General features: G+C 42.7%; 1 protein-coding gene across 1 annotated transcript in view; it reads right to left on the minus strand.

Moving 5' to 3' along the window:
• Positions 1–27,786, minus strand: part of LOC112107639 (dynein regulatory complex protein 11) — a 137,682-nt gene that overhangs the window by 25,720 nt on the left and 84,176 nt on the right. The window contains exons 10-15 of the mRNA XM_026654010.1: positions 20,269–20,375; positions 19,937–20,035; positions 11,907–11,968; positions 8,560–8,642; positions 4,877–4,984; positions 512–711 (exon numbers count right to left, since the gene is read on the minus strand). Coding sequence (XP_026509795.1) covers positions 512–711; positions 4,877–4,984; positions 8,560–8,642; positions 11,907–11,968; positions 19,937–20,035; positions 20,269–20,375 — 659 coding nt within the window. The remainder of the gene's footprint in view (positions 1–511; positions 712–4,876; positions 4,985–8,559; positions 8,643–11,906; positions 11,969–19,936; positions 20,036–20,268; positions 20,376–27,786) is intronic.

Raw genomic sequence — 27,786 nt, forward strand, 5'->3', positions numbered from 1 at the left:
TGGTGAACGTATTGGTTGTCAGAACATTGTTTTAAGGAAATTTGAAAGCCATAAGGGAGTTTCAAATCTGGGATGTGATTTGTTTTGACCTTGGACAGTTGTGCCACCTTTTTGGTGTACTCTGACTCTGGTTCTTGGCTTTATTTTAAACCCAGAGCAACTGGCTTGTTGAAGATCTAATTCTTTGAAGTTGAGAAAATGGGCATAAGGTGATTTATCATCCACAAGGGGAAGTGGAATGAAATGTGGACATTTCAAGGGCATCATACACTCTTACCTATTATAGATTCATGGATTTTAAGGCCAGAAGGGACCACTGGATCTCCTAGTTGGACCTAATATAAAATGCAAGCCATCTAATATCACCCAGTTGCCCCTGGATTGAGTCCAGTATTTGAAAAGTGGAACTTATTTAAAAGGAAGTAGGATATGATTCCACAGGAGTTTTAAGAGAAGAAATAAAAAAGCACACAACAGACTAGTGAGAATCAGCTGTCAAAAAATACAGTACCTTGAACACCATGTGGAGCATCATTTGCAGACCACTCTTGCCTGGGTATTTCCCAGCAATGTTAGAGGCAGACAAGTTGAAGAGATTGGCTCCTGTTTCTGTGCAGAGGGCATGCACCAGCATTTTCTTTCCTACTCCTGTGGGCCCAGCTAGCAACAGGGCTTTCACCAAAGGAGCCTTCTCATGTACTGCTTGAGAACCTATAAAAAGTAATAAGGCACTATTATTGCTTTCATTTACGTCTGCCATAAATGTAATGGTGAATGATTCTTCAGTTTTTCTTCCTGATAAATATTTCATAATGTGAACTCTTCATCTCACTAACGTAGAGCAAGTGGTGTAGAATTCACTTTACAGCTGTAGAATATGTTAGCCTTTGTTCGTGGCAGGAAAACCAATAGTACTGAACTTCTTTTAATTGTGACTTTCAGCAAAATTCTTCTCAGGTCCAGGGCCAGCGTTTCACTTTGCTTAATATTGGATATGGGCATTGAAATGAAATGAAATGAAAATGAGACACATAGTTACATGCAGAAGACAAGCCCGACACTATGCACAGTACACATCTGCCTTCAATTACACCGAACTGTTAACTGACTGCCTGTTGGCTGTCAGGCAGATGTGTGGTTGTAGGTATACCTGTGGTCTAATTTAAAAGAGGAGACAAACATTCTACCTCAGAGCTGTTCTCCACTTCATAATTGGAAAGGGGAGGAAATTCCTGTCATATGTTACAATAGCAGAATCTGTTATCTGCGCCAAAAATGACACTTTCCAACTTCCATAAGAAAACAAACTAATTGGAGTATTTTCCTGATGAGCGATCGTCTGTAATTTAAAACCAGATGTCACCCGTCTTTCTTTTGCCCCTTTCTTCTCTCGCTACCCTTTTTTTGGAAATTTTTCTCTTTATATATTTCTGCTTTTAGTAAGTGTGGGAGAGTCTGATCCCTTGATTGTAGGAATGGAATGTAGCTGACTGAGCTGGGCAATGACAGCACCCGGGAGTGGGATTGCTGTGCGTGTTAAGTCATGTCATTCTCCAACACGGAAAGATTAAGCCCTATCTAGAACTCTGCTACTTCATTTATGAGTAGAGGCATGGCATATACCCATTTAGTGGCTAATCTGCTTTCTGTTCTCTGCTTTTTTTGGTTGAGACAGTGCAGATGCTGGGTTCCTCCTCTTCACTTGCTCTGACAGGGAGGATGATGACCAATCACCATCCAAGATTTCACTGCTCTCTACGGCTCTCTCCTTTGCTTCTCCAGTTTAAGCTCTTCTGATCTGAAAGAAATGAGGTTGCCTGTTCTACCTTGATAGTTGGATCAGTGAGTATTGTTGAAGCCTGGGCTTGGAAAGCCAAATGGGGATGGTGTCTGCACTGTCCTAACAGAGCCACAGAAAGCAATTTAGCAGGGAAGGGGCAATGTCACATGCTTTTTTGTGGCTCTGGCTGTGACTGCACAAATTGGGTTTTGTATAGTGGCATCCTATGGAAAGCCACCCTAGAGAGGGAGGAGGAGAGACAGAAGCCTGACTGAAAAGAGGGAGCCTGAGGTAATGAAAAGGAAGGGCCAAGCACCTCTGACTCTTTCACAGATTCCAATTTCAAAGGCTGGTAGCCACCCCAGACACTTCTTTGAGGAGAATCTCTACTCGAGGTGAGCTTCTCTCCCTTCTAAGCAAGCTGAGCAGCTGTTTTCTGCTGCACTTCTGGACATTGTTTCAGCCACTGCTTTGCTCCACTGACTGATCGGCGATTTCCTCAGCGAGAGAAGGAAAAAGTGCCTAATGCTCCAATGAGAAAGTGCTGCTGCAAGAGGTGCAGGTGAGATTTCTTCCCTCATTGAGAGCCAGATGGTACAAGATGCGATGGAACAGAGGTTATCTTCCTCTGCATTGCTCATTGCTCTTAGTGAGGGAGGGATTGGAGAAAGGAGGCGTAGAGAGTTGGTAAATGCTGAATGCTAGTTGCCATTATGCCTGTCAGTGAGGAGGCAGGACCCAGCATCTGTGCTGTCATGGACAAAGCCACAAAAATATTTAGTATCTTATGGTCAGCATCCCTCATAATAGAATTTGGACAGTAGACAGTAAACTTAACTGCAAACATATAAATTGCCTCTCCCTTGATGGTCCAATAAAATCAGTGCCTTTTACTCGCCACATAAAAACATGCCCTTATCTTGATGTAGAGATTACCACTCCAAAGTAACTTGAACAGTTCTGCCTCTCATCACATGCTGAGGGTTTTCAAACTTTCTGTCTGCCAGCTAATTGGTAGGGGGAAAAAGTCCAGAAGGTTAAAACCCCCTTGCGGGAGCTTTGCCAGTTCTGGAAAAGTTCTATTCCAGGTACTGAGAGCAAGAGAAACTCCAACTCCTACAACCACTACAGAAGGAGGGGCGACTGTTTAGCTAACAATGCTATTAAAAGTGAAAACAAACCCATCCATCAATGTGTTAATGACTTAAAGTAGCCAAATAAATTACAGTGAACAAAGTATTAAGATGAATGCCATCGTAAGCCTTTATTCCAGCACCATGAACCATGCAGTGAAGTTACCAACCTCTCAAGTTATATGAATATTTTTGGTCATTTCATACCAATTTATTACTATTATACATTGATTATAATGGAGCAATAGAAACCCCTCTAGAGAAATGTAACTTCCATTAAAAAGTCTCCTTTCAACTGCTTATAATTTTCTGATTCCTTTTGGGCTGAAATTTTCTCTATCAGGTGAATATTTTTGGGAAAGCTTTTTCTCTCTCTCTCTCTATATCTATATACACAATGATTAACTACGGTAGTTCTGAGGCCAGTTAAGTAAAATGTCATCCATTAAATACCACCCAAAGGTGAAATAATTCCTGAGACTTTTTGGCTTCAGGCAAAATATATATATATATATAATATAACATACATTTGCTATTGCAAATACAGTCTATACTTTTACTGGTTGAGGGTATTTTTCCTCTTTCACAGTTTCTCTCCAATTAATGGGAGGAGGTTTATGGGCCCCTCTTACCTTGGCAGGAGCAGTCTTTGGGCTTGATTATCCTAGAAAATTAGGTTAAAACATGACCTTGCAGTGTAGACAGGGATGTCATGTTTATCTTTGTATTAGCTGGTTAAACCTATGGGTCTAGTAGAGTTAACCAATGACCAGCTGACGTGGTCTTAAAATGAAGGTCCCTGTCTATGCTGACTGCAAAGTTCCATTTAACGTAATGTTGGAACTCAGCCTTGAGGAGTCAAATTAACTAATACAATCTAACTTGCTACGGAAGGACAAGCCCTTTGAGGGAAAGCTCTCGCTCCCTCCTTTCCAAATTCCCATTGTTGTAGGGTGGGAAGAGTCTTCTGTATGGTGCAGCCTGCTCCCCTTGGTGCACTCTGCCCACCCTGTGTGCCCGTGCAGAGGGGGCTGGCACCATGGAATGCACACAGTGTGTTCCAGTGTGTACAGCGAGAGCAGCCTGAGCGCAAGGATTGCGTTTGTCCCTGGTCTTTATTAAAGGCACACACAAGGGAGGGGAGGGGAAGAGAAGGCTCCCTGCTCCCCTCCATCCCAACACTAAAACAAGAGCCAGGGACATTCTGGCCTGAGGTGGAACAAGTGGACTGAGTGGCAGAGAATGAGGCTACATAGGACTGAGTTGGCTGGCTGAGAACTTGCCTGTCCTCTGACAGAGGTCTCCCAAAAGTGGAAACATTATGAAAGAAAATTATAAATAGCACATGCAAAGCCCCTTTATGTAGTAAGTGCCTGTATTCCCCATGGTTGGCCTACAGTCATCCTGTCAGTCTTGAGAAAAATATTGGGGCAGACAGTATGTTTTAAAAAAACCCAACTAAGTTTTGTTTCATATTAATAGTGGCTGGCATTTAAAACGACAAGGACATTTAAAAGTGCTCTCTTTCAGCTATCTGGAATCTACTCAGACTAATTCCTTAACTGCTCACCTTGTTTGGTGCCAGGTAACATTAGCCAGCTTGTAAAAGGTAAATTGCAACCTTAGCCCTTCCCTTAACTTGATTGATTTTAATCACTGGAGCTTGTTTTAGCTATTATCTTTCCCATGTGATTTCCTTTATGTGCTGCCATTCACAAACTGTTAAAATGCAAACAGAGATGGCAAAGAAATGCAATACCTGACAATAGCATGTGCATGCTCTTTTATACACTATTAAAATGATATGGCCTTCACTCAGAACACTTAATTGAAAAACAATTATACTGCAAAATGCTTTAGACTACAATCAATCAAGCACTGTCAAAGCTAGTAAAAATGTATGTTACTGGCAGGAAGCAAACCATCATATTCTGCCCTTTAGTAATTTTTGCTGTGCTCTTACCTAATGGCAATATTCCATACAGTGCTATTAGCTGTCTGACATCTGTGAGAGAGGGCATTGGCTCTATATCTACCTGACGAAGCGTAGTCCCCAGATAGCTGTACTCGCCTGCAGGGAGGAAGCATGGGCTTAATAAATGTGACACTGTATTGTTATAAAGTGCATAATTCAAATAATGAAAAACTACCACGGAATACAAATTTTGCATGCTCTCAGCAAACCCAGTTCTGCCATGGGAAAGGGACTCAGGTAGGGGAATGTTGCCATGGAATACAGGCCTAGAAGGAAAATGAAGTTAAGCAAACATTCCTGTGCTGACTCTCCCTACTAAGCAGGTTGTGGAGGGCATGCAGCAGAGAAATAAGTCTTAAATAACCTTTTAAAGAAACTTTGTGGTTCACAAAAGAATCATTACTGACACCATAAATCACATCAATAGAGAATTTGGGGAGTTGAGATGTCATATTTTTGGAATCACCAATGAACCAAGATGTATCTAAGGGATTTCAAAGAGGGAAAAATATATTGTTTAAAAGGTTACTTAATTTTTTTTTCTGAATGCTGCCTGCCTCCATTATTCCCACCACATCTCAGTTAGTGGGGACACTCAGCACAGCAGTCTGTGTTCAGTTCAATGTTTGTTTTTTGCATTGCACTTCACCTTTTTTATTTAAACTTAGCACTGCTGCAGACTGAAGCAGTCTAAAACGAGAGTCCTGCCTCATCTCGTTAGAGAGCTGTAATCACATATAGGACATAGTGGGACAAAGATCCAGAAGGATGGGACACAAGCAAGAAAATTAAGGCTATGTCTACGCTGGATCTGGAGGGGTAACTTCCAGCTTGAGTAGATGCATGTTAGCTCGCGAAAAATAGCAGTGTAGCGATGGGATGGGCTAGCCGCACCAAGTACATACCTAGGGTTTCAGACAAGATTGTACTCGTGAAGCTAAGACTACACCGCGAGCTGGAAATTTCACCTCCAGCTCCAGTGCAGACATACACTAATAGTGCAGGAAAAATACATTTCAGAAGGATTCATTTCTTTAGCATAAAATAACATGTTCTGTAACTAATACTATTTTGTATTTTGATGATGATAACTTACAAATAGGAAGGAAGAACATCCAGCTTATCTGGGATAGATGTAAAATTAGGTATAAAATGAGAGAGAGTTGAGAGATACAGTCATAGTTTGGGCAAGGAGATGGACAAGCACTGGCATAGCCTCCCCTCCCCCTTTGAGGGTAAAATTCATTTCAGGTTTTATCTTTTATTTAAGGAGAAATCAAAAGAACTAGCCAGAAATTAATCTTCAGAGATTTAATTAGAAGGCATCAAAGGGTTTAATTGCAACTGGCCATAAATCATGATGGATAGTCTCTGACTAATTTAGATAAGGTCACCAAGAAAATTAGTTCAGCAATGTCGGTTTGTCATAGGGATGGACGTTTCAGTACCTTTACTCACTGTGTGGCTTCTGCCCTTTGTCTTCTCCCCCAGAACCGTGAGTGAGTGAGCAACCTTTCTAGGATTTCAGGACTCAGGGCTGAAGGGCACGCATTTATTTCTCTATGGGCTATAACTCTAACCTTGTAACTTTAAATGTTGCTTTTGATTTGATATCAAGCCAAAAATTTTAGGCCTCGCTCCTGGGAAATGCTAAGTACCATTTGTATCACTCTAGCAGTGCAAGTGGGACTTACAGCTGCCCTAAATGGAAAGCTGAATTCCCTGAACATGAGAGAATCTTCTGCTGGGGCAGGGCTGGCTTTGACAGCTCTATGCCTCCTCCCTGCCTACCCAGAGTAGGGGCTGTGTGGGGATGTGCTGGCTATGAGCACTCTGGGGGGGAGGGATAGCTCAGTGGTTTGAGCATTGGCCTGCTAAACCCAGGGTTGTGAGTTCAATCCTTGAGGGGGCCACTTGGGGATTTGGGGCAAAATCAGTACTTGGTCCTGCTAGTGAAGGCAGGGGGCTGGACTCGATGACCTTTCAAGGTCCCTTCCAGTTCTAGGAGATGGGATATCTCCACTCTGTATTACAGTGATCCCCCACCCAGTGTAGTGGCTCCTAGTAGGTCAGTGCTACTTTTATGTAACTTAGAGCAGCCCTGAGGCTACCCTAAACTATGACAGGAGCCAAACTGACTCCTGACAGCTTCAGGATCAAGGGATTACAAAGATGGCTCAAAGCCATCATTGCCCCCCTACCCACCTCTCCAGTTGGTGCGCTTGAGGTTTTGGTGCTGAGTGTTTTATTAAAATTGTGAGGGGATGTTTTGATTTTTCCAAAATTCGACAATGTTACCAGCCACTAACTATCCTGTTGGCCAAGATGGTCTTTCAAAGTGTCTGTGATTGAAATGTCTGTCAGCCATAAACGACCTTGGGAAGGACAGCTGGTAGTGGTTGGGCGAGTGCAATAATAATGAGAAGCTTCCATTACTACTCTCAGCACTCTATGCTCTTTAATGAGTATGCAGTGACTAGAATACCAATACCAGCTCATTCTCGAGAGTGGCCAAGGACTCTGTTGGCAATAAATGCTGCTTTTAACAGTTTATAAAAACATGGCACTTGCAGCTGATATGAGAGACTCCAGATTTTCCTGCTTAGATCTATACCATATTAATGGCCAGATGCACTGTACGTGCTAGGTACTGACAAGCTCTTTAATTGTGGTCCTTTAAATTAGTGGGTTCTTCCCCTGATATATTGCAGCTTGTTCAGTTTTAGGGAATGGCCCAAAACAATCAGAGAGCGTATCAAGCCACGGTGCAACCTGTGAGATTGCATTTCTTCTCTGAACACTAGCCCCACTGCACTCAGATCTTTCTATGGTGCTTTACCTTGAGGTTTTCTATCCGTGTATGTGAGGCTGTATAATATTGGCGACTATTTTATTTTCTGGAAAATATTTTGGACACACAAGGTCGCTATGCCCTCAGGTTCCATTGTCTTGCCAATATTGCCCGCAGCTGCTTGAATGGTAACTGACATCTGACAGCTACTTGTGACAGCCTAAAATTCAGAATTTTCAAAGGTGGGTATATAAAGCAAGTGCTTACCTCCATAGCTAGGCACTTCAACAGTACAAATTGTGGGTACTGAGCACCTCTGAAAATCAGGCTTCTTTTGATTTGGGTGTCTAACTTTAGACGCTTGTCCCGGAATCTTATTGAAACTGCAACTGTACTTCATTTCATTCTTGACTTGACTGGTCATGGTGATTAGTGAACCTTGGAAGGTTTGCATGTTTCATTAGATAAAACATACAAACACTTGGATGCTCAAAGTCCAAATATCTTTGAACTGGAAATCTCCCAGGAAAAGGTTTTCCTGAAATCTTGGTTATGTCTGGACTGTAAATAACATGAGAGCAGCTTCTTACAATATTTTGGTACTTCTCTTTCTGGCACCTGGCAAACTCAGGAATGACGAAGTAGTGGCATGCAAACATGTTTAAAAATACAGAAAACAGACCCACATTTCAAATAAAAAAAAAAAGGGTTGAATTTATTCTGACTTGAGTTTTTGGTCAACTGTTTCATTCAATCTATTTCATCCATCTTGTATAAGCAGCCAAACTAGTGTAACTGGAGTTCACTATGGATGAAGTGTTCTCATAATATTCAAGATATTAGCTCTGGTATGTAAGACATTTAAAAATGTATACATTACCAACATAATCAGAGAGTTTCACTGTCTTGGGCTTTATTAGTAATCCTCCTTCTACTAGTTCCTCGTACAGAGAATCAATTGTCCTACAGACAAGATACATAATTTCAGAAAATTCTAGAGGTCTGCAAAAACAGTCCAATCCGTCAGTAACAAAACTAAATGGAACATTTACACATCTTTAGCTTTATAATATGTAATTTTTTACTGGAAGGTAAAATTGATTATCGCTGTCAATATTTAATCATTATTGACTTTTCTGACTCATCTGTTATTTGTTCTCTTCCCCGTTAAGTAATAGTCCTACACTTTTATTTCCTTATATACCACATGATTTCTTATAGCAGTCATGACTACCTGTTTCCAGGTGATGAAGATCACTGACTCCTGTTGTAATCATTCATTAATATCACTGACTCCTGTTGTAATCATTCATTAATATCAATTACTGAGAAATTCTTTTAAAATCCTAATAACAGCACATAACATTATGCTTCCGCAATTAGTAATTCATTAATTTTCCTGGAATTTAATCTGTTTTCAATAGACCAATTTCCACTCCTTTAAGAACATCACATACTTTATTATACTGGATCAACCAATGGTCCACCTAGTTTGGTATTCTCCCTGATGGGGGCCAGAGCCAAATGTTGTAGAGGCAGGTGAGAAAAATCATGCAGTGGACAATTATGGAATAACATGCTCATTGAGGAAGTTTCTTCCTATCTCCTGTCAATTTGTGGGTGTCTTTTGACCTAAAAAATGAGGATTTATACCCTTGAATTTTTTTCTCTCTCTTTTTTTGGTATCCTGCTAAACTCTCGGCCTCAATGATATTTTGTGGCAATGAGATCTACAGACTAATTAAAATTGCTTTGAGGAAATAATTCTTTGCACACTGTATAAGTATATTGCCTTCCATTTTTATTGAAGGTCATCGTCTTATATTTTGAGGGTAAATAAGAATGCCTAACTTGACCTTCTTTAGATCTTTCATTATTTTGTATACCAACATCATCTCTTATTCATCTCGTCTTCAAGCTAAACAGTTCCAATCTGTTCAGTGTCTCCTAAGGAAGTCTTTCCATGCCTTTAATAATTTTGGTTACCAGTCCTACTAAAAGAATATAAATATTTAATAATAGGTATCAGTTGGCCAATAAAATCAATAAACCTTTAATTTCATGTCTCGTGTGTTTTCCAATAGACATTTCATTTAAAAATTCTTATGTCCACACAGTGCATAATTAATACATAAGCAGTAATAAGGAAATGCAAAATTTAATGTGCCTACAACATTAACGCTGCCAGTGTGGTTCTTGTTTTCATAGCTGAATGTATAACGTGATGATTTTTATGTTAGGTGTATATCACAAAATGTACAGCAGGTATAATGTGGACAAGATAGCACTGCTGTAAGAGCCATAACTTCTGCATTTCCTGCTTTATTATTTTAAATGTGCAAATTTTAATGATGCATGAACTGCGTCTCCTCCATGTGGAAGTGTGTTATGCGCAGTCCCTTCTATTGATTTAAACTCCTGTGTTTCTCTACCATGTAAAAACACACAAAGATAGACATGAGCCCCTCTTGGCTATTTCTGAAATGTTACCCCTTCTCCTGAACAGCAGGCACGAGCAATGTGTGAAACTTAAAGGCCAAAGAAACTACCACAACAAGCTAGCTACTACAAAGCATATAATATAGTATTAAAATAATAGTCACTAATAGCACAGTATTATAATAATTACATAGTTTCTGAGTAAGCCATGCCTGTTTGGTGTGGCACTCTGTCTCCCTCTAAAGGTGGGTAGGTCAAGTAGAGGTTGATTGTGCTTGCTACAGCCTTGGCTAAGAGAGTTGGGTGTTTTAGTTCAGGCAGTAGAGCCTCATGCATTAAGATCCAGAGGTCCCAAATTCAATCCTTGATGCTGCTGACCCACCCAGAGGCATCAGCATTACAGCTGTATAAGTGTATGTTTATATATGTAAAAGTGCATATGCATTTACTTGATAGACCCTGGAGCTGTTATATGGTATGAGAGGTCATCTTCCATACACTTCCATGAAATATTTCTTCAACACTTACTTATTTGGCTTAAGAGATTTTTACATTTGAAACCAAAATAAGACCCCCTTCTTGATCGATTGTATTGCAGTAGTGCCCAAAGGGCCCAGTGGTGCTAAATCCTATACAAGTGAATGGGATTGGAGCACACTGCAAGGCACTTCTTTCCACCACGTGCTGAGCATACTTGTCTCTACAGTGCTCTTGCGTCCTGCTGCCCTAGGAGCGCCATCTGTCCCTGTTCCACGCTGCTACTAGATAAATTAGTGCTAGTTGTGATAACTCAGCATAGGTTTGTATTCTACGTACAAGAGAAAAATGGGCAGATTATCAGTAGATGTATTATGTGAATGTTGAAAATGCAGGTGTTAAAACATGGAATTCGCTCGAACCCCTCAAGTAAAATAAACTCTGCCCTCAGAACAGAAATATTTAACAAATTGTAAGGTGCCCTCAAGAATTTATGTTGGTCAGACAAGAAATACGACTGATCTATGACATGTACTTTTTACATGAGAAACAAAGGCTGCTTTATTGTGGTATTTCACTAGAGCTGGCTACAGCCTCTCTTCTCAGGGACTTTAAATTGGATGGAAAATCTGTAGACATCTGAGACTGCCAGGTGTTCCTGCACCTGCTGGTGAGGGGCTGGGGGAATAAAAGTAAAAGGGTCAGTAAAAGGGTCTTCATTAAAGAATTGGGCCCAAGAGCCTGCAAAGACTTACACGCATGCTATGTTTATGCACTGAGTAGTCCTATTGGTGTCAATGAAGTCTGGCTGTTGAAGTACATGTGTAAGTCTTTACAGGATCAGGGCCTTGGCTTGTACAAACTACTGAAAACAGTACAATTAAAGGGAAACACACACAGGTCATTACTGTACAATGTATACCATCAAAGCAGCATTTGTCTTGTAATGGGTAGCACTACAAACCTATCAGTCAAGAGGCGATGTGGCATTTACTGACAACGCAGAAATGGATTTTTCTTTGAAATATTTCAGAGACTAAAATGAACATTTTGCAAATTCATGATGGGTTTGTTTTATTTTCTAGACATCTGTGGATATTTATAGCGGTTATTAAAATGGTTCTGTTTATTGTAGGGTTCCTCATGTGTGTGAGGCTGCTGGCATGGGTAGGTTGAAATGTAAACCTACCAGTTCTGACACTGTCCTTTTGTAATTAAACAAAATGAAAAGGGTTTGGCAGTGTGGCAAATATAAAGGATACATAATTTCATCATTATGTAACTCTTAGAGTGAACAGGTGCATTCTTTACCTGTCGGGAGTCAAATCTTTCTCCTTTTTCTTCTTCCCACTTTTCTTCCCTTTTTTCTTTTTCTGAGGACCATAAATGTAGACAGCAATTAATGACATAAGTAGCAGGGCTGTAGAACTGAATGCTGTTGGAACTGAGATGAAGGCCAAAAGTTGCTGATCCAACTTTAATAAACCTAAATATTTCAGCATTTGTATTTTCCACTATCTATGTACTTCTACGTGGTCCTCACCACTATAGTACCTGAGGAATAGATTGTATCCTTGCAGCACTCTGTGAGATAGGGAATTACTATTCCCATTTACAGATGAGAAACTGAGGCACAAGGGAGACTAAGTGACTTGCCTAAGGTCCCAGAGAATGGCTGTGGTTGAGCCAGGAATTGAATCCAAGTCTCCTGAGTCCCAGACTAGTGCCCTAACCATTAATCTCCTTCCTACCTACTCTTTGTAATGCCTCAGGGAAGAAGTAGCATGAGGTCAGGATAACTAAAGCAGGTCTTCTCTTGGGATTTTCTCCACAGTAACTGAAGCATTATGAGAAGGCTACATATTGTGCAAATGGCTTCCTCACACATTGCAAAACCCCATGGAAAACAAATCAACACAAGTGTGGGAATCACATATGCTAGCACTCTCCATAGTCATTAGAAGTCACTAGACACAAATATGCTTATGGCTTTCAACACAACAATTAACTAAGGACAGCGCTTGGTTAATCCATGTGTGTAACACACAGTGGAGTTAGAGCTTGGTGTAGTAGGCCCAGTCCAGCAAAGCACTTAAGCATGAGCTAATGTGATTAGTCATGTCGAGGTCAATGAGACGACTCCACACATTTAAAGCCAGGCATGAGCTTAAACGATTAGTTTCCTCAACCCTTGGGAAGAAGAGACTTTATAACCTCCTACTCATGCATTTATTTATTATTTTATTGAATTATTCACAAACCCTTATGCAGTGCTCCAGGGGTTGCACATTTTAAAAAAAAATCCTATCTGGAAAATGCTATTGTTCCCGGAGTAAATCAGCAATGATTAGAAATGAATCAATTATAACTTTCCAAAGACCGGATCATACTTTAGACAATCTACTGCTTATATCATCTGTTACTGTTCATAATACAATGTAAATAATCTAGACAAACCCAGAGCTATATAGATAAGAGACAATTGGAGAAAGCTAATATTTTTAATGGACCTGTATTAGAATAATACAAACATGTCCAAATATGCAGAACTATACCACAGACTTCTTTATGTAAATAGTCCGAGCAGTGTGGGGTGGTTTACAGGACAAGGAACATGTTCTACATTACACAAACATCTTTAGTGATGGTGTCAGAAAAGTATGTTTCACACTATAGTAGCAATTGGGAGATTGCAGAGATACTGGCTCTAGTGCAGGGGTGGGCACACTTTTTGGCCTGAGGGCCACATCGGGGTTCCGAAACTGTATGGAGGGCTGGGTAGGGAAGGCTGTGCCTCCCCAAACAGCCTAGCCCCCGCCCCCTATCTGCCCCCTCCCACTTCCCGCCCTCTGACTACCCCCCTCAGAACCCCCGACCCATCCAACCCCCCTGCTTCTTGTCCCCTGACTGCTCCCTCCTGGCCCCCCCGCCCCTAACCGCCCCCTCTGGGATCCCACCCCCTATCCAACACCCCCTGTTCCCTGTCCAATGACTGCCCAGATCCCTATCTACACCCCCGCCCCCTGGGACTCCCACGCCTATCCAACCGCTCCCTGTCCGCTGACTGCCCCCCAGAACCCCCTGCCCCTTATCCAACCCCCCCGCTCCCTGCCCCCTTACCATGCCACTCAGAGCACCAGGACTGGCAGCTGCGCCGCCCGGCTGGAGCCAGCCATGCCGCCGCACAGTCTAGAGCACCGGGGCAGGCTGGCGGCTCTCGCAGCCGCGCTGCCCGGCAGGAGCTCACAGCCCCGCCGCCCAGAGCGCTGGCATGGCAAACTGAGGCTGCGGGGGCGGGGGGACGGCAGGGGAGGGGCCAGGGGCTAGCCTCCCCAGCCAGGAGCTCAAGGGCCGGGAAGGATGGTCCTGCGGGCGGGATGTGGCCCACAGGCCATAGTTTGCCCACCTCAGCTCTAGCAGGTTATTGCCAGTGCTTCTCTAGCATTGTTTCTTTATATTTTTTAGGAAGTTGGAAGAAATTATAACATCATGGGGACTTATTGGGAAGACAAGATGATTTTTTCTTTATAAAGACACTGAACATATGCTGAATTTATTGGCCAACTGGTAATTTCTTCAGGGCATTTTCACCAGTAAACTAACTCAAAAGCTTAAAAAAAAATTGTTATATGGAAAAAAATGTGTTTTCCTAATTGACATCAGTGTTTCTGGGAAATTTGGCAAGCACTGAGATAAGAGGAAATGTGAATTTTAGACTGTGGCTTTCCTACAAAATATACCTTACTGACAGCTGCTTTTACTATATAGCAAATGCAAACAGGTTAATCACTTATGAAAACCTATTTGATTTTACCTTTTAAATGTGTCAGTCTATTCCATCCCCTAACCACTTTATAGGTGTCCCATTTATTCATGATTATTTTCCACTTTCTTGCATATCCTCTACTGTATAATAAAACTGCATTTAGTTCTGGCTGATCTAATGGTGCCTCATCTCCATTCCTAAGTGGGGTGTGCACAGGGTCTCTTTAATGTGTGATCACTAAATGGGTTTTGAGCAGTTCAGGTGTTGCTGTAAGCATATACAGAATCCGTTTGCAGCAGGATTCTAGAGCACAAGGTGGAACAGATCTTAATAGAGTGTCTTGTAGACACTTTCCCTCCAAGTCAAAATTGCATTGACCACTTCCCCTTCATTGCAATTGTACAACGTACCTGTGGCAGGTACATCAATTGCTTCTGTGGACAAGTAGTATGGAGAAAGTACTTCATGCATATTTTTTAGTTCTCTTTTAAGTGCAGTTCAGGGCTTGGAAAAGAGGGGAGCATCACCATGTAACCAGCTCTCTCTCAACCATTTGCAAGTGTTTCATGGACTGCAACTGGCCCCTAGATGGCAGGTGAAGAAGCTTTTTCTTCTTACGGAGGGCAGCATGGGAACATGCTCACCATCATATTTGTACCATGTCATACTACACTAACTCTCAGGGGACATTAGAGAAGAAGGCAACTTTTTAAAATGATAGAAGCAGATTCTGAATCTAATCACAGCAGCTAATGTATCTCCTCTACAGATTGCAAATGATACAGCAATGGCCTTGTGCTACTACACATTTCCGTAAGTAGTGCAGGGAACTGTATCTTCACAGCATTGTACCTAAGCACTGAGTATCCTCAAGCTATGTCTACACTGCCCCACAGTTCAGACTACAGGGCTGCACCCCAAAGTGCTGTAACTCCCTTGTGTAGATGCTGCCGGTGCGAACTGAAAGGTTCCTAGTTTGTATGATGTAGTCCTGTCTGAAGGAGGATTACATTAATGGGAACTATGAACCTTTTAGTTCATGCCCACGATGACCACACTGGGCAGTTACAGTGCAGCACTTTGGTGTGCACTGCTGTTCACGCCCCTATAGTCTGAACTGCAAGGCAATATAGACAAGCCCTTCGATGCCTCTCCTGTCTTTCTGGCTAATGCTACTGTGGTGTGCTGCCACCCAATGTGTTATGTCAGAGATCAGTTATGAAACCCTTTTATATTAGAACTATGATACAAGTAACACATGCACACACAATCTGAGCCATTGTCTTTCCTCGAAGTTGACAGTAGTTTCGTGCTCATTTTTCCCGATCTTTGCTCAATTAATTTGTGACAAATGTTTACAATAGTGGTAAGAATGGACTAACAGTGCCTAGAGAACATGACTTACGAGGCATAAATGTCCATGAAATAAGAAAACCAAGGGGAGAAGGCAAAGCCAGGACTTGTGTATGCAGCAAGTGCGCTATGTTGGTGTAGAGGGCCAGATTCTGATGCCCTTATTCGCATTGAATAGCGCCTTCTTCCATGGTAGTCCCAATGACTACTAAGCAATTTCTAAATCTTGCCACTTTTTCTTACACAGTATCTCTAAAATCCTGCTTTTCTTTTCTGCCCATGCAGCCAAAGCCCTCATTATTACTGCAACCTCCTCTTTCCAGGGCTTGACTGGCACACCTCAAGTCTATTTAGCATGGATTTTTCAATAAGTCACTTTGGTGCTTCTGAAAATTTTACCCTTGTTAAGGTTGTCAGATTACTAGGGCAGCTACATAGGGTGGGGCTATTAGAATCCTAATAATGTTGACTCTTGCCTTCTCTCTACCAGCATTCCCAGCCTGCACCATCCACCAGTCAGCTTTTATCTCAAACATCTCCACGGCTTTTCCCATGCTGCCCCATATGCATGGGGCAAATTCCAGCCAGTATCTTCCTTTAAATCCATCCTTAAAACTCACCTCTGCCCTGCTGCTTACAAACCTAGTCTGCTCATCATGGCTGCACAGGTGACAAGGTACGACTATGCCTCTTCTCCACCTCTAAACCCTCAATCCATTTAACTACCAAGCTGGATCAATTCTTCAAAAGATTCATTTGCGTGAATGTTGCATTCTCATCCCTACCCTCTGCCTGTTGGTGTGTCTAGCTTGTAAGCCCTTCAGGGGCCCAGGAATGATCTCTCTTCGGTGTTTGTACAATGGGGCCCGCAATCCTGATGAGCGCTTTTGGATATTACTTTAGTATAAATATTGAACAGTAATAAAATACTTTCATGGGACTGCTTATGGAGTAAGGTGCTGTTTAGCCTGAGTAAGGGTATCTGGGTCTGGCCCAGAATAAGAAGTGATTTGGCTTCTTACCCATCATGCCTGGCTGACTGATGTATTTTCATCACAGCATAATGGCTAATATTCCAAAATCTAATCCGCCTGCCCTTTGGGTGTGAGGCAGCAGGTGAATATTTAGGGTCCTTCTAAAACTACTGGGCCAAATGAAACCCTGGTGTAACCCCACAGACGGGATAAAATAGCCTGTTATCTTCTGGGACAATGTAAGTGATTTTTGCTGATTTTTCTCTTAAATGCTAAATGGTATTTAAAAGTCCTGAAATCAAAGGCAAGGCTCTGCTTGGAGGTAAACTGTGTGAACTAGGAGGGCTAACAGCTTCCTTCTGGATTTTAATGGGATGGCTGAAAGAATCAAACTTTTAAAATCCAAGGTCATGTTTAGGGGCACCTTTGCTGTAATGGAAAAAAATATATATTCAGCTAAACAGTTTTACAGTGAGAAACAGTCCGTTTCCTTACAATGACCTTCCCAAAAGTTCAATCTCAATGGTGCTTACACATCTCAGCACATGGAAAGCTGAGCTGCCTCAGAAAAGGGAATTCTGGGAAGGATGTATGTCAGGAGTGTTTCCTGATGGATTGAGAGTTTTCCTTTTTCTAATTCTTAGCTTTTTTTTTTTTACCTGTGACTACTTATTCTAATGTGATACTATAGACTGCAATGGTGCTTTTGACCTGCACATCAGTTCCTAGTGTCTATTCCCTAGGGCCAAAGAGGAATAGCACTAAGGTCTGTGGGCTTGCTGTGAATGGTAGTTGCAAAGCAAATAGAAAAAAATCTTTCGAAAAGCTGCAGTAAGGATTCTCAAGAAATACGGCCTCACGAAAATGGAGCATGCCCCAACAAAAGAACATGAACTCTGCTTTTCAGTATTCTGCTTGACAGACATTATACTCACTGCCAACTTCCCACTGGTCACTGGACATAGAAACAAGGGTCTGTCTCTATAGTAGTTGTCTCGGGAATGCTGTTTGCAAGGCAGGTTAACCCCCTGGAAAAATTTGTTTTACATCTGGCATCACTTAGTCTTCACTGGCACCGTGAAATCTACAAACATTCCCTAGTTTGTATCACCTGCTTCAGAGGCCCTGGCTCCTCTAGGGAAAGGACTGGATGGGTCTGCCAACACTGGCCCTTGATCAAACAGAAGGATTACTATTGAATAATTAAGTACTCTTCATCAGCGAGTTGGCAAGCTGCTTCCTAACTGCTCCTAGTCTACACTATGCCCATTACACAAATCCAAATTCTCAAAAACGCAGTCTAAGGTCCATATGCCTCACTACAGTGACTGAGTGTGTATGACCTGGGGGATATTGTGTACACAAATGAGAACTGAGGTGTCTTCACTGCCATGTGTGCATGCAACTATCCATTTTGTGTGCTGAGTCACTGTAACTGCACATGCATTTTTGTGCATTGCCTTCCTTCTCTTCAAAATTACACTGACATTGTTTGAATTGGGTCCATATAATATTCATATATCAATTTTCAAAGATGCCTCAACCTAGCTTTTGCCCTTGTAATTTTTTTAGTCAGGTGCAAAGAGCATTCTAAATTTCTAAAAGGGCTGAGATCTAACTAGAAGTACTGAGGATGAAGGTATTGGCATGCACAAACAATTCCAAGAGTGAAACTTCAGCACGAGCTTAGGGTTTGCTATTTGCCTTTAGCGTTTTACATTGAAATGCTGATTCCATCTGGAAATGCTGAATGCCTGCTGTACAAATGTTGTTTGGAATTTAAATCCTTGGGTAAAATAAAAGTGCACATGCAATTCAAAGGAACGTGCAGGTGTGGAGTTCTCTGCACGCTGTAATGCTGTGAAACTAGATGTAAACAGTGTATGTCAGCACTCAAGTTGTGCTAGAACACTTCCGAATGCTGTTCTGGGACTTTTTTAGGAGCTGGAATGGTGTTCTGGCACTTCCCATGGGTCTGGGCCAGGCAGCACCTTTCCCTCCTCAGCTGCAGCATGTCAGGCCATCAGGTGCCATTGGCAGGCCCAAACGGGGTGCTGGACAGTGGGTCAGCGGAAGGAGCTGGGGACACTACAGCCAGGAGTGGGCAAAGGAGCATAGAAGTGAGGTGGGAGATGTTGGGAGCCGAGTATCAGGGCCGCCCAGACAGCAGAACCCCCCATGGGGAGCAGGTAGGGTGACCAGACAGCAAGTGTGAAAAATCGGGACAGAGGGTGGGGGGTAATAGGCGCCTATATAAGAAAAATACCCCAAAATCGGGACTGTCCCTATAAAATCGGGACATCTGGTCACCCTAGGAGCAGGAGTCAGGCAGAGCTAGGAGAGGTGGGGGCAGGACAACTGCAGGGAATCAATCTCCTGCTCCACTGGACCTGGACCTCTCCCAGCTCCCCCTGCTCCCTCCTGGGGCCTCCCACTGCCCTGCATTCCAGCACTTCTTTTTGTAGGACTCCAGCACTGCTATATTTGCTGCGTTTTAATGGGTCAAATACACTAACGTAATTTATGCCGCTAACTTATTTCCTTTTCCTAAATAAAATGTGGTTTAATTGCATTAAATTCTTCAATGGTGAGCAGAATACATTTAAATAATATTTACCAAAATGCACACATTTGTGTGTCAGTCGATTCAGATACTTGAATGATTAGACCAAGATTTTCAAAAGTGACTAGTGATTTTGGTTGTCTTGGTTTCTGGGTGTCCCTTTGGAGACAACTTAAAGGGACCTGCTTTTTGAATGGAGGATACTCAGTCCATGGAAAATCTACTAGCTCCCAGTCCCATGCCTTAATTACAAGACCATCATATTAATCTGGATCAAGCAGGCTCAGAATATATGGTCCGATTTTCAAAAGTGCAGAGCACCCTCCACTTCCGTTGGCTTCAGCTGGAGCTGTGGTTTCAGAGTACTCTTGAAAATCAGATCAATATTGTGGGGTTGTTCCCTCAGAATGGTTTGCCTGGCCCTAAAACATAAATTAAAATAAAAAGTCTAAGGGTTGGTCAACACTGAAATCTAAAAAAACTACAAAGAACACAAAACAAAACAAAACCGCCTAAGAAATCCGCTTACGAGTGAGGTGGTTTTGACCTCTTGTGACCTAAGATTCACCAAACACTCACAGAGGGAGTTTCGCTATTGACTTTAATGGGGGTAGGATTTCTTCCTTGGTATTTAGGGGTAGAGAATTGTGATGCATGCTGGCTTTCCATCCCTTGCTGCACTCACCTTCTTTCCACCTTTTTTCCCCTTTTTCCGTTTTTTCTCCTTCTCTCTGTCCACTGCCAGTTTCAGATTCTTCAGTTCCTGTCGCATCAGCTCATCAACCTATTCAGACAGGCACAGGGTTGAATTTTTTTCTTAGTTTTTCCATGCTGTAGCCATACACCCAAAAACACTCTGCAGACAAATATTCAGCCAAACATTTAAGGAAAAGCATGGATAGGGCAGCTCCGAATGGAGGCAAGGTCTAGATGTCAGGGTCAGTTCTTACCACCATAGAGAAACCCATGTCGGCAAGAACCATTCTTATAAATGTCCTGTTATTATTGTAAGCACACCTGCACTCTGATCTCCTCCTCCACTTCTTTCCGCTTCTCCTCTTTGATCAATTCTGGGTCATACTCCTGGGGGAAATTCCATCGCTCATCTCTGTTCTGCCAAACATCTGGTATCCAAAAGCAAAGAAAGGGGGCAAAAAGTTATAGGAGACATTGGTTTTCTAGATGTTGTTGAAAAAAACAGGATAGTTGAAATTATTATTAATTGTATGTAAGAGGCAGACCCTAGAGACCCCAAGCAAGATCAGAGCACTATTGTGCTGGGCTATGTGAAACTCAAGGTTAACCTTCTTTGCCTTGTATTGTAGTTTGGTATTGGATTTCAGGGGGATAGTAATGGATATTGAGGTTGTCACTTTCAGGTTGCAAGTCCTAATCCGTAGAGCATCACTGCTTGTGTTTTTCACTTGCAACCTTAAGGAGTAATGATATAAAATGAGTTCAACCATGTCACCGTACTTTGGAATCCCTCCACTGACTCCCTCTTGCTTCCTGTATCAAGTTTTAAACTAGTCATGGGGAAGTCACAAAAATAGCTCCTACCCAAGGAGCATACAGACTAAAAGACTGACACAGAAAAGATAAAGCAAGCTGTGGGACCAGAGGCATGGGTTAATTTTAAACATTAACTCCTCATCATCCTCATTCTCCCTTGCCCAGTTATATAATACAACGTTGCATTACATACAATAGAATGAGAGGGCATTTGACTGATGTGGGATAACATTTGTGCCTCACAGGCTATGTCTACACTATCGCGGTAAGTCGACCTATGCTAAGCAACTCTAGCTACGTGAATAATGTAGCTGGAGTCGACATACCTTAGGTTGAGTTATTGTGGGGTCTACACCGTGGGGGGTCGATGGGAGAAAAGCTCCCGTCGACTTACCTTACTCTTCTAATGGGGGTAGAGTATAGGGGTCAACTGGAGAGTGATCTGCTGTTGATTTGGTGGGTCTTTACTAGACCCGCTAAATTGACTGCTGGTGGATCAATCTCAGAGTGTCGATCCCCTCTGCAGTGTAGACCTGCCCACAGAAGAAGTGAGATTTGGGAGTAATTTGAATGAAGATGAAGTGTGGGCCTGGACTACTGGCTTGGGAAGCCATTCCACACATAAGGGACGGCACAGAAGAAGGCATGAAGATGGGAGTGTGAGATGGAGGGGGCAGTGAGGCTGGCATCATTGGTGGGGCAAAGGGGAACGAGATAAAAATAGGATCCAGCACATACAGGTGCAGCAGAGCTGGGCAGAACTTTGAAGGTGAGGGCAAGAAGTTTAAACTTTATATAGTAGGCAAGGGGGAGGCAGTGGAGGGATTCCAAAAAAGAGTCACATAGTCCAGCGGATATTACATCACTACTCTTTAATGTTGCATGGGCCAAACACAAGCAATAAGCAGACTACATTTGAGGGAGGGAATGTGAGAAGTGCAAGTCTATGGCAAAATTTCTGTTTATGATAAAGTACCCAATGATTTTACTTTGTGAATATTTTTATTTTTAATGAAAACTACCTTTTGTTTTCCAGAAAAGTAAACTGAAATTTGGAAAGCCCTGTATTTGTTTGAATACTGTGGTATCAACAAAGGACACACATTTAACAAGGGAAACTCCTTATCTCCTCTTCCAATAGACTGAATTAATTTTAAAATAACAACTTCATTCCTTGAGTTTCCCTACATTCCAAACCCTGATAGTATCTTTATAATGACAGCTGATCTCCAGCAGTATGCACTGATTCAATTTCCAGATGATTTAAAATTACAGTTTTCTACCTTAAAACATAGACTCCTTTATGAAGCTGTTTTTCATGGACTACTCTTTTCACTACCCTCTGCAGTGTCTAAGACACTATAAACTGAGAAAGATATTCAGAGCACCCACAGGAGATCATGCAAGGTTTAGTCTAGTTAATATAATACATGCTGCAATCTACTGCTTCTGATAATTCTCCTGGATTCCAATTATGTGCAAAGTCTGTGTGGTTTTACACATAGGACTCTTCACCTACAAAAACTATTTCCTAATTTTATAACTAAAAATGGTAACAATTAAGGAGGACAGTGGATTTTTGGTAACGAGGAAAGGAACAGAAAGGTATAGACGTCAATTTCTTTAAATGACTCCAGGCCTGTCAAATAACATGACAGATGCCACATAATATTTCAACAGGAAAGGTTGACTTGCCCTAGTTAGAAGGCACGTCCCCCAGGGTTACCCTAGTTTGGAATTTCAGCCTTGGGGAAAGGGGATATTACATAGAAGAGATGTGAATTTTTAAACACTTTCCTGGCTGGGTCAACAGGTTGCAAGTGCTATGTTTTCACAGGAGTGTTAAGCTTTAGGTATTTATTTTTCATAAACTGAGCCACACTTTTTATTTTATTTTTCATAATTGTTTGTCATTCTGTGCATGGATTAGTGGGTAATAGGCTCTCCAGACAAATCAGTGACCACCTCCTTCCTGCATCTTAGCCAATAGGCTTTATCGATATTACTTGGCGATTGGCTCACTGAGGACTAAATTAGTCACTAGGTTAGAGGTCTCTAATTTTAGAAGATAGATCAATGGCTTGTAGATGTTAGATGCGATGTTATTTTTTTCTAGATCAAAAAAATGTTTCCAAGTTCTTTTTAAAGCAAGGTCAGAAGGTTAAGGACATGGTGTTTTCACTGAAAAGTGCGTGGTGTTCAATTACATATAGGGTCATTTAACTAGGGGAGTGTGTGCATGTTTTTGTGAAATGCCGTTGAATCACCTCTTTTTGAAATGCATATAGCTTTCTCTAGATTCATCCTTTTTCTCTCTCTCTACCTGGCTGCTAGCAGGCTGCCCTTTGGGCTAAAGCGGCTGTCAGCATCAACACTTACAGTGCACTTGCTCAGACTCCGAAAACTTAGCCTTTTTAATGTGGAAAACATTATTTAGTGTTAATATTTTAATTGTAGAGAGCAGCCGGTGATCAATACAGGGGGATGCGTAATCGTCACACTCATACGGAAACCGCTTGATGACAGGGTTTGAGATCTTTCAACGTAAGATAAACATGAAGTCATGTCACCACAGCGTACAGCACTGCCAAACACATAGGAAGCATGGTCCAGTGATTATAGGACTGGGCTGGGCTACAGGAGACCCAGATTCAATCATGCTCTGCCACAAACATCCTGTGTGACCCTGGGCAAGTCATTTAGCCTGACTGTTCTCTGTAAAATGAAGGTAATAGCCCTGCCCTACAAGGGTCTTGTGAGGATAAATACATTAAAAATATGAGGTGCTCAGTGATAGGGGCCATATAAGTACCTTTAGTAGGTAGAATATCACAAGAACAAATTATTGCTTGTGTCACAACTTGAAGTTGTGCAAGTAGTACATTCACAGTAGTAGTACATTACATTGCTTTCCTCTTACTACAGCATAAGGGGAGGAGATTACATATATACATGGTGTGTGTGTGTGTGTGTGTGTAAAATGTGTTTTAAGTGGATGCCATCGCTTACAGTTAAGGTTCCCTAAACATTTCCATTGTAAGCATCAGCTTTTGGTCACTCCGAATAATTCTTACTTATTAGACTGAAAATTTCTAGGCTTATTCACTGGTAAAGGTGAGGTTTTCCTCAAAATTTCTATAGACAATAGTTAAGCACTTTCAAGCAAGGGGAGAGTGGAAAAAAATCCAATATTAAAAATTTGTGACCTTTTTAGAGTCACTCTACCATCTATCTGATTTGATTCTTGAGATTTTGAAAAATTGTGCCTCACATGTGAGCAGTACATTTTTGGCTAGTGGTAATTTAAATGAGAATTGCAGAGCATACTAAGTGAAGGTAGAGTACATTATGCATACCTGTAGAAGGATATAGCTATATAATAAACTATACTGAATCATAGAATAGAATTGTAGGACTGGAAGGGACCTCAAGAGGTCATCTAATCCAGGCCCCTGCATTCATGGCAGGATTAAGTATTATCTAGACCAGAGATGGGCAAACTACGGCCCGTGGGCCACATCCGGCCCGCGGGACCCTCCTACCCAACCCCTGAGCTCCTGCCCCAGGAGGCTAGCCCCGGCCCCTCCCCTGCAGTTCCTCCTCCCCTGCAGCCTCAGCTCGCTGTGCCGCTGGCGCAATGCTTTGGGCTGCGGGGCTGTGAGCTCCTGGGGCAGCGCAGCTGCAGAGCCCAGCCTGACACAGTGCTCTGTGCTGTGCAGTGGCGTGGCTGGCTCCAGCCGGACGGCACGGCTGCCTGTCCTGGTGCTCTTGGTGGCGCGGCTGTAGCGCCGCCAGCCACCGGTGCTCCAGGCAGCGGGGTAAGGGAGGGGAGCAGGAGGGGGAGGTTGGATAGAGGGCAGGGGAGTTTGGGGTGGTGGTCAGGGGGCGGAGGTGTGGATAGGGGTCGGGGCGGTCAGAGGGTGGGGCACAGGGGGGTTGAATGGGGGCAGGGGTCCCAGGGGGCAGTCAGGAAGGAGGGGGGGGGTTGGATGGGGTGGTGGGGGGCAGTCAGGGAACAGGGGGGTTGGATGGGGCATGAGTCCCGGAGCGGGGGCTGTTGGGGGCGAGAAGCAGGAAGGGTCAGAGAGGGGGCGGGGGCAGGCCATGCCTGGCTGTTTGGGGAGGCACAGCCTCCACTAACCGGCCCTCCATACAATTTTGGAAACCCGATGAGGCCCTCAGGCCAAAAAGTTTGCCCGCCCATGATCTAGACCATCCCTGACAGGTGTTTGTGAAGGTTAGTTGTGAATGAGGTGGGGGATGTGTAGTTTGTAGAAATTAATAATTTATTGAAAAGCAGTGAAATGTGCATGATCAGAACCAGAATATTAGTTCAGATAGTCTCAATCCACAAGTGGCAAAGATAAAAGAAGTGTGGCAAAGCTTAACAGCTCTGGATACTTTACTGTGAATACGTTAATCTTGGACATTCCCATAGCTATCCTTTGAATCTCATTGAGTTACTGTTCCCTCCCTAAGGATTTCTGGGTGTGCTACATATTGGTTAAATCTGAATCCCAGGCTGTAGTTTCAATTTACCCCAAATGGATTCTAGCAGTGTCTCTTGCCTACACAAGCTCATTGTTAAGTGCTCCTGGAGGCATTTTCAGTGCATAGGGTCGTCACAATGTGTCATATAATTTATCAGGAGTCTAAACCTGCATATTTGGAGCCCCTACAAGTGTATCCTGTTAGGGAGGATTTAAGAAGGAACATACCTTGGCTACACATACAATTTATGGCAACATGTACACATCTGTTTTCAGTTACACTTTTGATAATTAACTTGCCCCTATCAGCTCTCAAGCAGAAGTAATAATAAATGGACATTTCTTTGAAAGGGCTAGCTGTGAGATTTGGGAAGTCTTTCCCCCCCACATCTCACCCATATCATGGAGTCAGTACTCTTAACCTGCCCATGCATATTAACCTAAATATTTTAAATGATTTAACTCCCCTCGCCCCTCTAGTGATGCACACACCACTTACAAAGGTATGTGAATAGAGCATGCCGTTTTGTATTTCTTACTTTTTACATTTGTAGCTGAGCAATTTTTTCAGTACAGCTGTAGACAATCAATATACACAATTTCGGAGGGATTAACAGGTAGTATTTGGGGCAGCATGGAGCTGCGTTGCCCCAGAAGGAGTTCCAGGACACCTTCTGGCTCTGAGGGGTCATTAAGGGAGTACCGTGCCTGCTCCCCCACAAGCCTAACCCATCCCATCTTCTCCCTGCCCCTTATGCAGAGGCTGGTGTCGGCAACGCTGCTAGCCCTGAGTGCAAGGATTCCCATTGTTGTTAGCAGGATGGGGAGACACTTCTTGTGCCCTCTGCCTCCATTTTGTGCCTATGCAAGGACAAGACCCAAAGTGGCCCCAAACATGCTTAGCAGCACACACAAAACACTCCTCGCAGGTTAAGGAGCAATTTCTTTGGTTCTCACATCTGTGCATCTCCTGTTGATTTCAGTGGGAGCTGTATGTGTGCATTCAAGGGCTTTGAGTCCTCCTTTGATTCTTACCATGAAGCAACTCTCCATGATTTATAATTTACAAGAGAAATTCCACGAGTTAACAAGGTAAGGCCGGGCAGTACTCTGCTGATTACAACTCATTTTCAAATTGATAACTTCTTTTTCCCACGGCTGACCGGAGGCAACTCAATGTGAGTGATTGCATAACAACAAAGGATTTCAGGCGAGGAATTTAGCAAGTCAGTAACACTGTAGAGTGTTAAGAAGAAACGATTTAAAAAAATAACTTTCTCATAATGAACGTAGGCACGGAAGTAGTGACAGCGAAACTCAAAACCTTTACTTCAGAGTTTGGTCTCAAGCGTTCCAAGGTCAGATACTTGTAGCTTATTTGCACCTTTGAGGCCTTACACTACGGCTCATGAACCATGCTTTCTATTCAGCCTCTTACTTCAAGAGACTCTTGATCCTCCTGGTTGGGGGAGTCTTGGGGTATGTCTGCAAAGCAAAGAAAAACCTGCACCTGGCCTATGCTAGCTGACTTGGACTCGCTGGGCTTGGGCTGCAGGGCTGTTTCATTGCTGTGTAGACTTCTTGTCTTGGGCTGGCGCCCAGGGTCTAGGAACCTGCGGGGTGGGAGTGTCCCAAAGCTTGGACTTTAACCCAAGCCCAGAAGTCTATGCAGCAATGAAACAGCCCTGCAGCCCAAGTCCCACAAGCCTGAGTTGGCTGGCCAGCTACGTTTTTTTCTTTGCTGTGTAGACATACTCTTGGTAGCTCTTTTGAGTAGTTAGGGTGTGGATTGCAGAGCTTTGGATAGGGAAGAGGGGGAAAGGGGACAAGTGTGGAGCAGGGGGTAGAACAGAGCTGGTTGAAAAATTTTGAAAAATACTGGAAAATTTCAAACTCTCTTTTTTTATCAAAAATGTTGTTGAAAGTTTTCATTTACCAAAAGCAGAGTTTTCTGTAAACAAAACATTTCAATGTCAGTTTGACTAATTGTTTTGACTTTAAAAAAGTTGCAAAAAATCTTTGCAGGAAGCACAAACATTTAAATCAACTGCTTTTTTAAAAAAAAATCTCCATTTTGAAAAGCTCTTTCTACAGCCAATCTTTTCATTCAGAAAATACTGACCAACTCTAGTGGTGTGTATCAACAGCCTTGTCAATGAATGAGAGGGCAAAGAGGGTAAGAAATTTAAGGAATGTAGTTGTAACCTCAACTGCTAGATAGAGCTTTCCATTTAGTGGCCAGTCAATACTATATATAAGCACAGGTGACTTTTCTGAAATAAAAATAACAAAAAATTAAAGCACTTACAGATGCACTACCAATACTTTGGGCCAGATTCTGCCACCTTTCCTCGCACTGAGTAGCACTTCACTTTAATAACCGTCCCCTTGAAATCAAAGCGTCTAGTCACAGAGTATGGCCCTGATATTCAGGGCCGGCTCCAGGCACCAGGCACCCAAGCACGTGCTTGGGGCGGCACCTGGTAAGGGGTGGCGGGAGGAGCGCGGCGCGGCATTCTGCGGGGGGCGCTCC

This window comes from Terrapene carolina, unplaced genomic scaffold, assembly GCF_002925995.2.
Source record: "Terrapene carolina triunguis isolate 2854851 unplaced genomic scaffold, T_m_triunguis-2.0 Scaffold175, whole genome shotgun sequence".
Lineage (NCBI taxonomy): Eukaryota > Metazoa > Chordata > Testudines > Emydidae > Terrapene > Terrapene triunguis.